General features: G+C 50.1%; 1 protein-coding gene across 3 annotated transcripts in view; it reads left to right on the forward strand.

Moving 5' to 3' along the window:
• The window catches only part of SMARCD3 (SWI/SNF related BAF chromatin remodeling complex subunit D3), a 172,785-nt gene that overhangs the window by 97,993 nt on the left and 61,468 nt on the right, over positions 1-13,324 (forward strand). For all 3 annotated transcript variants that reach the window (XR_012858363.1, XM_075847583.1, XM_075847582.1), the window contains exons 6-7: positions 9,243-9,338; positions 10,683-10,784. Coding sequence is in view for 2 of the 3 variants with exons in the window: in XM_075847583.1 (XP_075703698.1) it covers positions 9,243-9,338; positions 10,683-10,784 (198 nt within the window). In the remaining variant the exon portion in view is untranslated. The remainder of the gene's footprint in view (positions 1-9,242; positions 9,339-10,682; positions 10,785-13,324) is intronic.

Genomic DNA, 13,324 nt, shown 5'->3' on the forward strand with positions numbered 1-13,324 from the left:
GGACAGGTTGTGGACAGGAGATTACATGTGAGGAGGTATCAGGAGATTAGGGTAGAGATGTATGGAGAGGACAGGTTGTGGACAGGAGATTACATGTGGAGAGGTATCAGGACATTAGGGTAGAGATGTATGGAGAGGACAGGTTGTGGACAGGAGATTACATGTGAGGAGGTATCAGGAGATTAGGGTAGAGATGTATGGAGGGGACAGGTTGTGGACAGGAGATTACATGTGAGGAGGTATCAGGAGATTAGGGTAGAGATGTATGGAGGGGACAGGTTGTGGACAGGAGATTACATGTGGGGGGATATCAGGAGATTAGGGTAGAGATGTATGGAGGGGACAGGTTGTGGACAGGAGATTACATGTGAGGGGTATCAGGAGATTAGGGTAGAGATGTATGGAGAGGACAGGTTGTGGACAGGAGATTACATGTGTGGAGGTATCCGGAGATTAGGGTAGAGATGTATGGAGAGGACAGGTTGTGGACAGGAGATTACATGTGAGGAGGTATCAGGAGATTAGGGTAGAGATGTATGGAGGGGACAGGTTGTGGACAGGAGATTACATGTGGGGGGATATCAGGAGATTAGGGTAGAGATGTATGGAGGGGACAGGTTGTGGACAGGAGATTACATGTGAGGAGGTATCAGGAGATTAGGGTAGAGATGTATGGAGAGGACAGGTTGTGGACAGGAGATTACATGTGAGGAGGTATCAGGAGATTAGGGTAGAGATGTAAGGGGAGGACAGGTTGTGGATAGGAGATTACATGTGGGGGGTATCAGGAGATTAGGGTAGAGATGTATGGAGGGGACAGGTTGTGGACAGGAGATTACATGTGAGGAGGTATCAGGAGATTAGGGTAGAGATGTATGGAGGGGACAGGTTGTGGACAGGAGATTACATGTGGGGGTATCAGGAGATTAGGGTAGAGATGTATGGAGAGGACAGGTTGTGGACAGGAGATTACATGTGAGGAGGTATCAGGAGATTAGGGTAGAGATGTACGGAGAGGACAGGTTGTGGACAGGAGATTACATGTGAGGAGGTATCAGGAGATTAGGGTAGAGATGTATGGAGGGGACAGGTTGTGGACAGGAGATTACATGTGGGGGTATCAGGAGATTAGGGTAGAGATGTATGAAGAGGACAGGTTGTGGACAGGAGATTACATGTGAGGGGGTATCAGGAGATTAGGGTAGAGATGTATGGAGAGGACAGGTTGTGGGCAGGAGATTACATGTGAGGAGGTATCAGGAGATTAGGGTAGAGATGTATGGAGAGGACAGGTAGTGGACAGGAGATTACATGTGAGGAGGTATCAGGAGATTAGGGTAGAGATGTATGGAGAGGACAGGTTGTGGACAGGAGATTACATGTGAGGAGGTATCAGGAGATTAGGGTAGAGATGTATGGAGGGGACAGGTTGTGGACAGGAGATTACATGTGAGGAGGTATCAGGAGATTAGGGTAGAGATGTATGGAGAGGACAGGTTGTGGACAGGAGATTACATGTGGGGAGGTATCAGGAGATTAGGGTAGAGATGTATGGAGGGGACAGGTTGTGGACAGGAGATTACATGTGGGGAGCTATCAGGAGATTAGGGTAGAGATGTATGGAGGGGACAGGTTGTGGACAGGAGATTACATGTGGGGGGTATCAGGAGATTAGGGTAGAGATGTATGGAGAGGACAGGTTGTGGACAGATTACATGTGAGGAGGTATCAGGAGATTAGGGTAGAGATGTATGGAGAGGACAGGTTGTGGACAGGAGATTACATGTGAGGAGGTATCAGGAGATTAGGGTAGAGATGTAAGGGGAGGACAGGTTGTGGATAGGAGATTACATGTGGGGGGTATCAGGAGATTAGGGTAGAGATGTATGGAGGGGACAGGTTGTGGACAGGAGATTACATGTGAGGAGGTATCAGGAGATTAGGGTAGAGATGTATGGAGGGGACAGGTTGTGGACAGGAGATTACATGTGGGGGTATCAGGAGATTAGGGTAGAGATGTATGGAGAGGACAGGTTGTGGACAGGAGATTACATGTGAGGAGGTATCAGGAGATTAGGGTAGAGATGTACGGAGAGGACAGGTTGTGGACAGGAGATTACATGTGAGGAGGTATCAGGAGATTAGGGTAGAGATGTATGGAGGGGACAGGTTGTGGACAGGAGATTACATGTGGGGGTATCAGGAGATTAGGGTAGAGATGTATGAAGAGGACAGGTTGTGGACAGGAGATTACATGTGAGGGGGTATCAGGAGATTAGGGTAGAGATGTATGGAGAGGACAGGTTGTGGGCAGGAGATTACATGTGAGGAGGTATCAGGAGATTAGGGTAGAGATGTATGGAGAGGACAGGTAGTGGACAGGAGATTACATGTGAGGAGGTATCAGGAGATTAGGGTAGAGATGTATGGAGAGGACAGGTTGTGGACAGGAGATTACATGTGAGGAGGTATCAGGAGATTAGGGTAGAGATGTATGGAGGGGACAGGTTGTGGACAGGAGATTACATGTGAGGAGGTATCAGGAGATTAGGGTAGAGATGTATGGAGAGGACAGGTTGTGGACAGGAGATTACATGTGGGGAGGTATCAGGAGATTAGGGTAGAGATGTATGGAGGGGACAGGTTGTGGACAGGAGATTACATGTGGGGAGCTATCAGGAGATTAGGGTAGAGATGTATGGAGGGGACAGGTTGTGGACAGGAGATTACATGTGGGGGGTATCAGGAGATTAGGGTAGAGATGTATGGGGAGGACAGGTTGTGGACAGGAGATTACATGTGGGGGGTATCAGGAGATTAGGGTAGAGATGTATGGAGAGGACAGGTTGTGGACAGGAGATTACATGTGAGGAGGTATCAGGAGATTAGGGTAGAGATGTATGGAGGGGACAGGTTGTGGACAGGAGATTACATGTGGGGAGGTATCAGGAGATTAGGGTAGAGATGTATGGAGGGGACAGGTTGTGGACAGGAGATTACATGTGGGGGGTATCAGGAGATTAGGGTAGAGATGTATGGGGAGGACAGGTTGTGGACAGGAGATTACATGTGGGGGGTATCAGGAGATTAGGGTAGAGATGTATGGGGAGGACAGGTTGTGGACAGGAGATTACATGTGAGGAGGTATCAGGAGATTAGGGTAGAGATGTATGGAGAGGACAGGCTGTGGACAGGAGATTACATGTGAGGAGGTATCAGGAGATTAGGGTAGAGATGTATGGAGAGGACATTCTGTGGACAGGAGATTACATGTGAGGAGGTATCAGGAGATTAGGGTAGAGATGTATGGAGGGGACAGGTTGTGGACAGGAGATTACATGTGAGAGGTATCAGGAGATTAGGGTAGAGATGTATGGGGAGGACAGGTTGTGGACAGGAGATTACATGTGAGGAGGTATCAGGAGATTAGGCTAGAGATGTATGGGGAGGACAGGTTGTGGACAGGAGATTACATGTGAGGAGGTATCAGGAGATTAGGGTAGAGATGTATGGAGAGGACAGGTTGTGGACAGGAGTATGGAGAGGACAGGTAGTGGACAGGAGATTACATGTGAGGAGGTATCAGGAGATTAGTGTAGAGATGTATGGAGGGGACAGGTTGTGGACAGGAGATTACATGTGGGGGGGTATCAGGAGATTAGGGTGGAGATGTATGGAGAGGACAGGTTGTGGACAGGAGATTACATGTGGGGAGGTATCAGGAGATTAGGGTGGAGATGTATGGAGGGGACAGGTTGTGGACAGGAGATTACATGTGGGGAGGTATCAGGAGATTAGGGTAGAGATGTATGGAGGGGACAGGTTGTGGACAGGAGATTACATGTGAGGGGGTATCAGGAGATTAGGGTAGAGATGTATGGAGAGGACAGGTTGTGGACAGGAGATTACATGTGGGGAGGTATCAGGAGATTAGGGTAGAGATGTATGGAGGGGACAGGTTGTGGACAGGAGATTACATGTGGGGGTATCAGGAGATTAGGGTAGAGATGTAAGGGGAGGACAGGTTGTGGACAGGAGATTACATGTGAGGGGTATCAGGAGATTAGGGTAGAGATGTATGGAGGGGACAGGTTGTGGACAGGAGATTACATGTGGGGAGGTATCAGGAGATTAGGGTAGAGATGTATGGAGGGGACAGGTTGTGGACAGGAGATTACATGTGAGGTATCAGGAGATTAGTGTAGAGATGTATGGAGAGGACAGGTTGTGGATAGGAGATTACATGTGAGGAGGTTTCAGGAGATTAGGGTAGAGGTGTATGGAGAGGACAGGAGATTACATGTGGGGGGTATCAGGAGATTAGGGTAGAGATGTATGGAGGGGACAGGTTGTGGACAGGAGATTACATGTGAGGAGGTATCAGGAGATTAGGGTAGAGATGTATGGAGAGGACAGGTTGTGGACAGGAGATTACATGTGAGGAGGTATCAGGAGATTAGGGTAGAGATGTATGGAGAGGACAGGTTGTGGACAGGAGATTACATGTGGGGGGGTATCAGGAGATTAGGGTAGAGATGTATGGAGAGGACAGGTTGTGGACAGGAGATTACATGTAAGCGGGTATCAGGAGATTAGGGTAGAGATGTATGGAGAGGACAGGTTGTGGACAGGAGATTACATGTGGGGGGTATCAGGAGATTAGGGTAGAGATGTATGGGGAGGACAGGTTGTGGACAGGAGATCACATGTGAGGAGGTATCAGGAGATTAGGGTAGAGATGTATGGGGAGGACAGGTTGTGGACAGGAGATTACATGTGTGGAGGTATCAGGAGATTAGGGTAGAGATGTATGGGGAGGACAGGTTGTGGACAGGAGATCACATGTGAGGAGGTATCAGGAGATTAGGGTAGAGATGTATGGAGAGGACAGGTTGTGGACAGGAGATTACATGTAAGCGGGTATCAGGAGATTAGGGTAGAGATGTATGTAGAGGACAGGTTGTGGACAGGAGATTACATGTGGGGGGTATCAGGAGATTAGGGTAGAGATGTATGGGGAGGACAGGTTGTGGACAGGAGATCACATGTGAGGAGGTATCAGGAGATTAGGGTAGAGATGTATGGGGAGGACAGGTTGTGGACAGGAGATTACATGTGAGGGGTATCAGGAGATTAGGGTAGAGATGTATGGAGAGGACAGGTTGTGGACAGGAGATTACATGTGAGGAGGTATCAGGAGATTAGGGTAGAGATGTATGGAGGGGACAGGTTGTGGACAGGAGATTACATGTGTGGAGGTATCCGGAGATTAGGGTAGAGATGTATGGAGAGGACAGGTTGTGGACAGGAGATTACATGTGAGGAGGTATCAGGAGATTAGGGTAGAGATGTATGGAGGGGACAGGTTGTGGACAGGAGATTACATGTGTGGAGGTATCAGGAGATTAGGGTAGAGATGTATGGGGAGGACAGGTTGTGGACAGGAGATTACATGTGAGGTATCAGGAGATTAGTGTAGAGATGTATGGAGAGGACAGGTTGTGGACAGGATATTACATGTGAGGAGGTATCAGGAGATTAGGGTAGAGATGTATGGAGAGGACAGGTTGTGGACAGGAGATTACATGTGAGGGGGTATCAGGAGATTAGGGTAGAGATGTATGGAGGGGACAGGTTGTGGACAGGAGATTACATGTGGGGAGGTATCAGGAGATTAGGGTAGAGATGTATGGAGGGGACAGGTTGTGGACAGGAGATTACATGTGGGGGGTATCAGGAGATTAGGGTAGAGATGTATGGAGGGGACAGGTTGTGGACAGGAGATTACATGTGGGAGGATATCAGGAGATTAGGGTAGAGATGTATGGAGAGGACAGGTTGTGGATAGGAGATTACATGTGAGGAGGTATCAGGAGTTTAGGGTAGGGTAGCGCTATGCTTGACGTCAATGTTCATATGTCAGTGGCTACTCATTGAGCGGAATCCGTTGCCGATGATCTGGCCGGGGATTCCGCTTCTAGAGGAAACCGCTGAGGTCACTGTCTATATATGGGGAATCTCCGGCCACGGGGATTCCTCTCAAGGAGTAGCCACTGACGTCACTGTCCATACATGGCACGGTGACATCAGGGCTTCCTTCTAGGTGCGGAATTCCCGGCCTATGCTCTGGCTGGGGATTCAGCTCCTAGAGGGAATCCCAATGGCGCAATTTATAGGGGTGTGGCACTATCTATATGGACAGTGGCATTATATAGGTGTACTATCTGCAGGGGACACTGTGGTGCTATCTACATGGGCACTATTACTATCTACAAGGGCACTGGCACTAGGGGCAGCTACAGGGCATTATACTTTCCGGAGGCAGCTATTGGAACATTATGCTGTATGGGGGCAGCTTTGGGGGCATTAAGCTGTATTGGGCAGATATGGGGCATTATATTTTATGAGGCAGCTATCGGGGCATTATACTGTATGGGGGCATCTGTGTAGGCATTATACTGTATGGGGCATTATACTGTGTGGAGTATCTATGGGGCATTATGCTGTATGAGGGAATTTGATTGGGCATTATACTGTATGGGGGCATATATGGGGCAGTATACTGTGTGGGGGCATCTATGGGGCAGTATACTGTATGGTGGCAGCTAGAACGCATTATACTGTGTGGGGGCAGCTATTTGTTATTATACTGTGTGGGAGGCACTATGGGGGCATTATACTGTGTGGGCTGAATTGGGTGTATATGGGCAGGGATTGGGTGGGATTAGAGGCATGGTTTAAAAGAAAAAGTGTCTCCCTCTTTGTGATACTTGAAAGTTGGGAGCTATGCTATCTGTGCTATGTATCTCTGTGTGTTGTTTCTTTGTGATGTATCTGTCCTATGTCTCTCTTTGTTTTCTCTGCTTTCTCTTTGTGATGACTTTATGATGCTTCAGTATGTTTTTGGACTGCTGATATTTTCTTGCTAGAACTTGCGGCATGATGAGGAGGATGAGGCGGATGATGAGGATGAGGCGGATGATGAGGATGAGGCGGATAATGAGGATGAGGCGGATAATGAGGATGAGGCGGATGATGAGGATGAGGCGGATGATGAGGATGAGGCGGATGATGAGGATGAGGCGGATGATGAGGATGAGGCGGATGATGAGGATGAGGCGGATGATGAGGATGAGGCGGATGATGAGGATGAGGCGGATGATGAGGATGAGGCGGACGAGGCGGATGAGGCGGCTGATAATGAGGATGAGGCGGCTGATAATGAGGAGGAGGAGGCTGATAATGAGGAGGAGGAGGCTGATGATGAGGAGGAGGATGATGATCATGAGGTGGAGGAGGATGATCATGAGTAGAAGGAGCATGATCATGAGGATGAGGAGGATGATCAAGAAGAGGAGGAGGATGATCATGAGGAGGAGGAGGATAATCATGAGGAGGAGGAGGAGCAGGATGATCATGAGGAAGAGGAGGATGATCATGAGGAGGAGGAGGATGATCATGAGGAGGAGGAGGATGATCATGAGGAGGAGGAGGATGATCATGAGGAGGAGGAGGATGATCATGAGGAGGAGGAGGATGATCATGAGGAGGAGGAGGATGATCATGAGGAGGAGGAGGATGATCATGAGGAGGAGGAGGATGATCATGAGGAGGAGGAGGATGATCATGAGGAGGAGGAGGATGATCATGAGGAGGAGGAGGATGATCATGAGGAGGAGGAGGATGATCATGAGGAGGAGGAGGATGATCATGAGGAGGAGGAGGATGATCATGAGGAGGAGGAAGATGATCATGAGGAGGAGGAGGATGATCATGAGGAGGAGGAGGATGATCATGAGGAGGAGGAGGATGATCATGAGGAGGAGGATGATCATGAGGAGGAGGATGATCATGAGGAGAAGGAGGAGGATGATCACGAGGAGAAGGAGGAGGATGATCACGAGGAGAAGGAGGAGGATGATCACGAGGAGAAGGAGGAGGATGATCACGAGGAGAAGGAGGAGGATGATCACGAGGAGAAGGAGGAGGATGATCACGAGGAGAAGGATGATCACGAGGAGGAGGACGATCATGAGGAGGAGGACGATCATGAGGAGGAGGGTGATCATGAGGAGGAGGATGAGGATGATCATGATGAGGAGGATGAGGAGGATCATGAGGAGGATGAGGAGGATGAGGAGGATCATGAGGAGGAGGATCATGAGGAGGAGGATGATCATGAGAAGGAGGAGGATGATCATGAGGAGAAGGAGGAGGATGATCAAGGGGAGGAGGAGGAGGATGATCAAGGGGAGGAGGAGGAGGATGATGATGGGGAGGAGGAGGAGGAGGAGGAGGATGATCATGGGGAGGAGGAGGATGATCATGGGGAGGAGGAGGGTGATCATTAGGATGAGGAGGATGATCATGAGGAGAAGGAGGAGGATGATCATTAGGATGAGGAGGGTGATCATTAGGATGAGGAGGATGATCATGAGGAGAAGGAGGAGGATGATCATGAGGAGAAGGAGGAGGATGATCATGAGGAGAAGGAGGAGGATGATCATGAGGAGAAGTAGGAGGATGATCATGAGGAGAAGGAGGAGGATGATCATGGGGAGGAGGAGGGTGATCATTAGGATGAGGAGGATGATCATGAGGAGGAGGATGATCATGAGGAGAAGGAGGAGGATGATCATGAGGAGAAGGAGGAGGATGATCATGAGGAGAAGGAGGAGGATGATCATGAGGATGAGGAGGTTGATCATGAGGATGAGGAGGATGATCATGAGGAGAAGGAGGAGGATGATCATGAGGAGGAGGAGGATGATCATGAGGATGAGGAGGAGGATGAGGATGACCATGAGGAGGAGGATGAGGATGACCATGAGGAGGAGGATGAGGATGACCATGAGGAGGAGGATGAGGATGACCGTGTGGAGGATGAGGATGATCGTGTGGAGGAGGAGGATGATCGTGAGGAGGAGGAGGATGATCGTGAGGAGGAGGAGGATGATCATGAGGAGGAGGAGGATGATCATGAGGAGGAGGAGGATGATCATGAGGAGGAGGAGGATGATCATGAGGAGGAGGATGATCACAAGGAGGAGGGGGATGCGGAGGAAGATGAGGAGGAGGAGGATCATGAGGAGGATGCTGAGGAGGAGAATGATGATGAAGAGGATGATGATAATGAGGATGATGATATATGATGAGGATGATATGGAGAAGGAGGCGGATGATGAAGATAATGATGAGGAGGGGGAATGACCCAGAACTGACAATGTTTTTTCTCCTCTCAGCCCAGTAAAATGAAGCGGAAGTTTTCCTCGTTCTTCAAGAGTTTGGTGATTGAGTTGGATAAAGATTTATATGGACCAGACAATCACCTGGTGGAGGTGCGTCTGATATCCGGAGGCGTCACACAATGTGCAAGATGTTGGGAGGAGCTTCTCTCCAGACACGTATGAAGGGTACAGGTGGAGGGGCCTCCGTTCTCGGGGTGCAGGTGGAGGGGCCTCAGTTCTCAGGGTACAGGTGGAGGGGCCTCAGTTCTCAGGGTACAGGTGGAGGGGCCTCAGTTCTCAGGGTACAGGTGGAGGGGCCTCAGTTCTCGTGGGTGCAGGTGGAGGGGCCTCAGTTCCCATGGTACAGTTGGAGGGGCCTCAGTTCCAAGGGTACAGGTGGAGGGGTCTCAGTTCCCTGGGTATAGGTGGAGGGGCCTCAGTTCCCTGGGTATAGGTGGAGGGGCCTCAGTTCCCTGGGTACAGGTGGAGGGGCCTCAGTTCCCTGGGTACAGGTGGAGGGGTCTCAGTTCTCAGAGTGCAGGTGGAGGGGCCTCAGTTCTCCGGGTACAGGTGGAGAGGCCTCAGTTCTCAGGGTGCAGGTGGAGGGGCCTCATTTCTCTGGATACTGGTGGAGGGGCCTCAGTTCTCTGGGTGCAGGTGGAGGGGCCTCAGTTCTCTGGGTGCAGGTGGAGGGGCCTCAGTTCTCAGAGTGCAGGTGGAGGGGCCTCAGTTCTCCGGGTACAGGTGGAGAGGCCTCAGTTCTCAGGGTGCAGGTGGAGGGGCCTCATTTCTCTGGATACTGGTGGAGGGGCCTCAGTTCTCTGGGTGCAGGTGGAGGGGCCTCAGTTCTCTGGGTGCAGGTGGAGGGGCCTCAGTTCTCAGGGTGCAGGTGGAGGGGCCTCAGTTCTCAGGGTGCAGGTGGAGGGGCCTCAGTTCTCAGGGTACAGGTGGAGGGGCCTCAGTTCTCTGGGTGCAGATGGAGGGGCCTCAGTTCTCTGGGTGCAGGTGGAGGGGCCTCAGTTCTCTGGGTGCAGGTGGAGGGGCCTCAGTTCTCGGGGTACAGGTGGAGGGGCCTCAGTTCTTGGGGTACAGGAGGAGGGGACTCAGTTCTCTGGGTACAGCTGGAGGGGCCTCAGTTCTCGGGGTGCAGGCTGAGCGGCTCCTCTCTGGGTTGAGATTGAGGTGTGTAATGTTGATTGTCGCCACTTTTTTCCTGTACATTAACGGTTTACCCCTTGTAATTAGGCATGTGATGGCCTCGTCTTTTTCGGAATTGGCGGCCTTAGTTCTCTGGGTGCAGGTGGAGGGGCCTCAATTCTCGGGGTACAGGTGGAGGGGCCTTAGTTCTCTGGGTGCAGGTGGAGGGCCCTCAGATCTCTGGTACTTACAGCCGATTCTTCTGTATTCATTTCATTGCACAACACATGAACTCTAATTATGATCTTGTCCTCTCAGTGGCACCGGACTCCGAGTACTCAAGAGACAGACGGCTTCCAGGTGAAGCGACCAGGAGATGTTAGTGTGCGCTGCACCCTACTGCTGATGCTGGACTACCAGGTGACCCTTACATTACACTGCACTATGCTGCAAAGAAGTCTATTCAACCTGTACCACTGCATCATTTGACACAATATTCTCTACTCTATCTACACCATACTAACAGTCTGCCCCATCTGTATCCCTCCCTCACACTGTACTATATTACTAACAATCTACTCCATCTGTATCCCTCCCTCACACTGCACTTTATTACAATGGTCTACTCCATCTGTATCACTTCCTCAAACTGTTCTGTATTGTAAAGTGTCTACTGCATTCAGGGCCGGCCTTCGGTTGGATGGCGTCCTGTGCGGGACTCTCTGTTGCTACCCCCCACAAACCAAAATGTAACCACATATATAGATAGACACGAACATACAGGAACATATACCAGGGGCGTAGCTAGGGAGGGGCAGGAGGGGCATGTGCCCCGGGCGCAACTGGGAGAGACAGTAGGGGGGTGCCAGACTGGGCGCAGGTACAAATGACACAATCCCCCCTGATGTCACTATCCATATATAGACTGTAATGTCAGGGGCTGCTCCAGGAGAAAAATCATACCTCCCATCCGTCCCGGGCGGCCTGTCCCACAGTCAACTGTATCTGCATCCTCAGGACGCAGATACAGTTGAACTTAATGCTGAAGCAAGGATCCCCGTTGCCAATGCTAGGGCAGAGGATTCCGCCTCAGGACAGTAACGTCAGTGGCTCATCTGAAGCAGAATCCCCATTGCTGACGGTATAGCAGGGGATTCCGCTCCAGTCCATGACGTTACTGTCCCAATATGAACAGTAGCATCTAGGAGCGGAATCCCCTGCCTATGCTCTGGCTGGGGATTCAGTTTTTAGAGGGAGTCCCAATGGCGCTATCTACATGGGGGCAAGGGGGCAGCGCTATCTACAGGGACGGTGGTACAATCTTCAAGGGGGTGTGGCACTATCTACATGGGCACTGTGGCACTATCTACAGGGGACACTGGCGCTATCTACATGGGCACTGTGGCAATGGCACTAGGGGCATCTAAGGGGGCATTATACTGTATGGAGCAGTTATGGGGGGCATTTTACTGTATGGGGCATCTAATGCGGCATTATACTGTATGGGGCAGCTAAGGGGGCATTATACTTCATGGGGCAGCTATAGGGGCATTATATTGTATGGGGTATCTGTGTGGGCTTTATACTGTATGGGTGCATCTATGGAGGCATCATACTGTGTTTCTATGCATGCCGCATCTGTTGTCTGTCTTTGTGATACTTGAAAGTTGGGAGGTATGGAGGAATCCCCGGCCAAAGCATTGCCGATTCTCTTCTGGGGGACTCTTCTTATGGAGAAGCCCCTGACATCACTATCCGTATATGGACAGTGACATCAGAGGCTCCTCTAGGGAGACCCAATGGTGCTATATACAGGGAGGAGGGGGTGTAGTGCTACCTACAGGAAGGTGTTTGTGGCACTATTTACAGGTGGCTGTGTGGCACGATCTACAAGGGGCTGTGTGGCACCTACTACATGGGCGTGTGACTATCTATAGAGGACACTGTGGAACTATCTACATGGGGGCTGTGTGTGGAACTATCTACTAGGAGGCTGTGTGTGGCACTATCTACAAGGGAGGGGCGTGGCAGTAGCAGTATGTACAAGTGGGGCCTGTGTGGCACTATCTACAAGGGGGATGTGTGTGGAATTATCTACAAGGGGGAGTGTGGCACTATCTGCAAGGGGGCTGTGTGTGTCACTATCTATAGGAGGCTGTGTGGCACTATTTATTAGGAGGGTGTGTGTGGCACTATCTACAAGGGGGGGTGTGGCAGTAGCAGTATGTACAAGTGGGGCCTGTGTGGCACTATCTACAAGAGGGATGTGTGTGGAATTATCTACAAGGGGTGTGTGGCACTATCTGCAAGAGGGCTGTGTGTGGCACTATCTGAAGGGGGCTGTGTGGCACTATTTACAGGGGGGCTGTTCATTATGTCACCATATAGTCTCATTAGCCTCAGTTATACAATCTGTTTTAGTCCGGCACTGGCCTCTTTATTTATTGTTTTGGTACTGTATCAATGTACTGAGCTTTGTTCTGGTGCTGTATTTAAATACTGAGCTTGGTTCTGGAGCTGTATATATGTACTGAGCTTGATTCTGGTGTTGTATATATGTACTGAGCTTAGTTCTGGTGCTGTATATATGTACTGAGCTTTGTTCTGGTGCTGTATTTATGTACTGAGCTTGGTTCAGATGGGTTACACCCTAGAATTCTTAGTTCAGTTATTTCTGTCCCCCTTTTCATAATATTTAGAGAAACTCTAGTGACTGGTATAGTGCCAAGGGACTGACGCAGGGCAAATGTGGTGCCTATTTTCAAAAAGGGCTCTAGGTCTTCCCCGGGTAATTATAGACCAGTAAGCTTAACATCCATCGTGGGGAAAATGTTTGAGGGGCTATTGAGGGACTATATACAGGATTATGTGACAAAAAATAGTATTATAAGTGACAGCCAGCACGGTTTTACTAAGGACAGAAGTTGTCAAACTAACCTAATCTGTTTTTATGAAGAGGT

This window comes from Rhinoderma darwinii (genome assembly GCF_050947455.1).
Source record: "Rhinoderma darwinii isolate aRhiDar2 chromosome 5 unlocalized genomic scaffold, aRhiDar2.hap1 SUPER_5_unloc_3, whole genome shotgun sequence".
Lineage (NCBI taxonomy): Eukaryota > Metazoa > Chordata > Amphibia > Anura > Rhinodermatidae > Rhinoderma > Rhinoderma darwinii.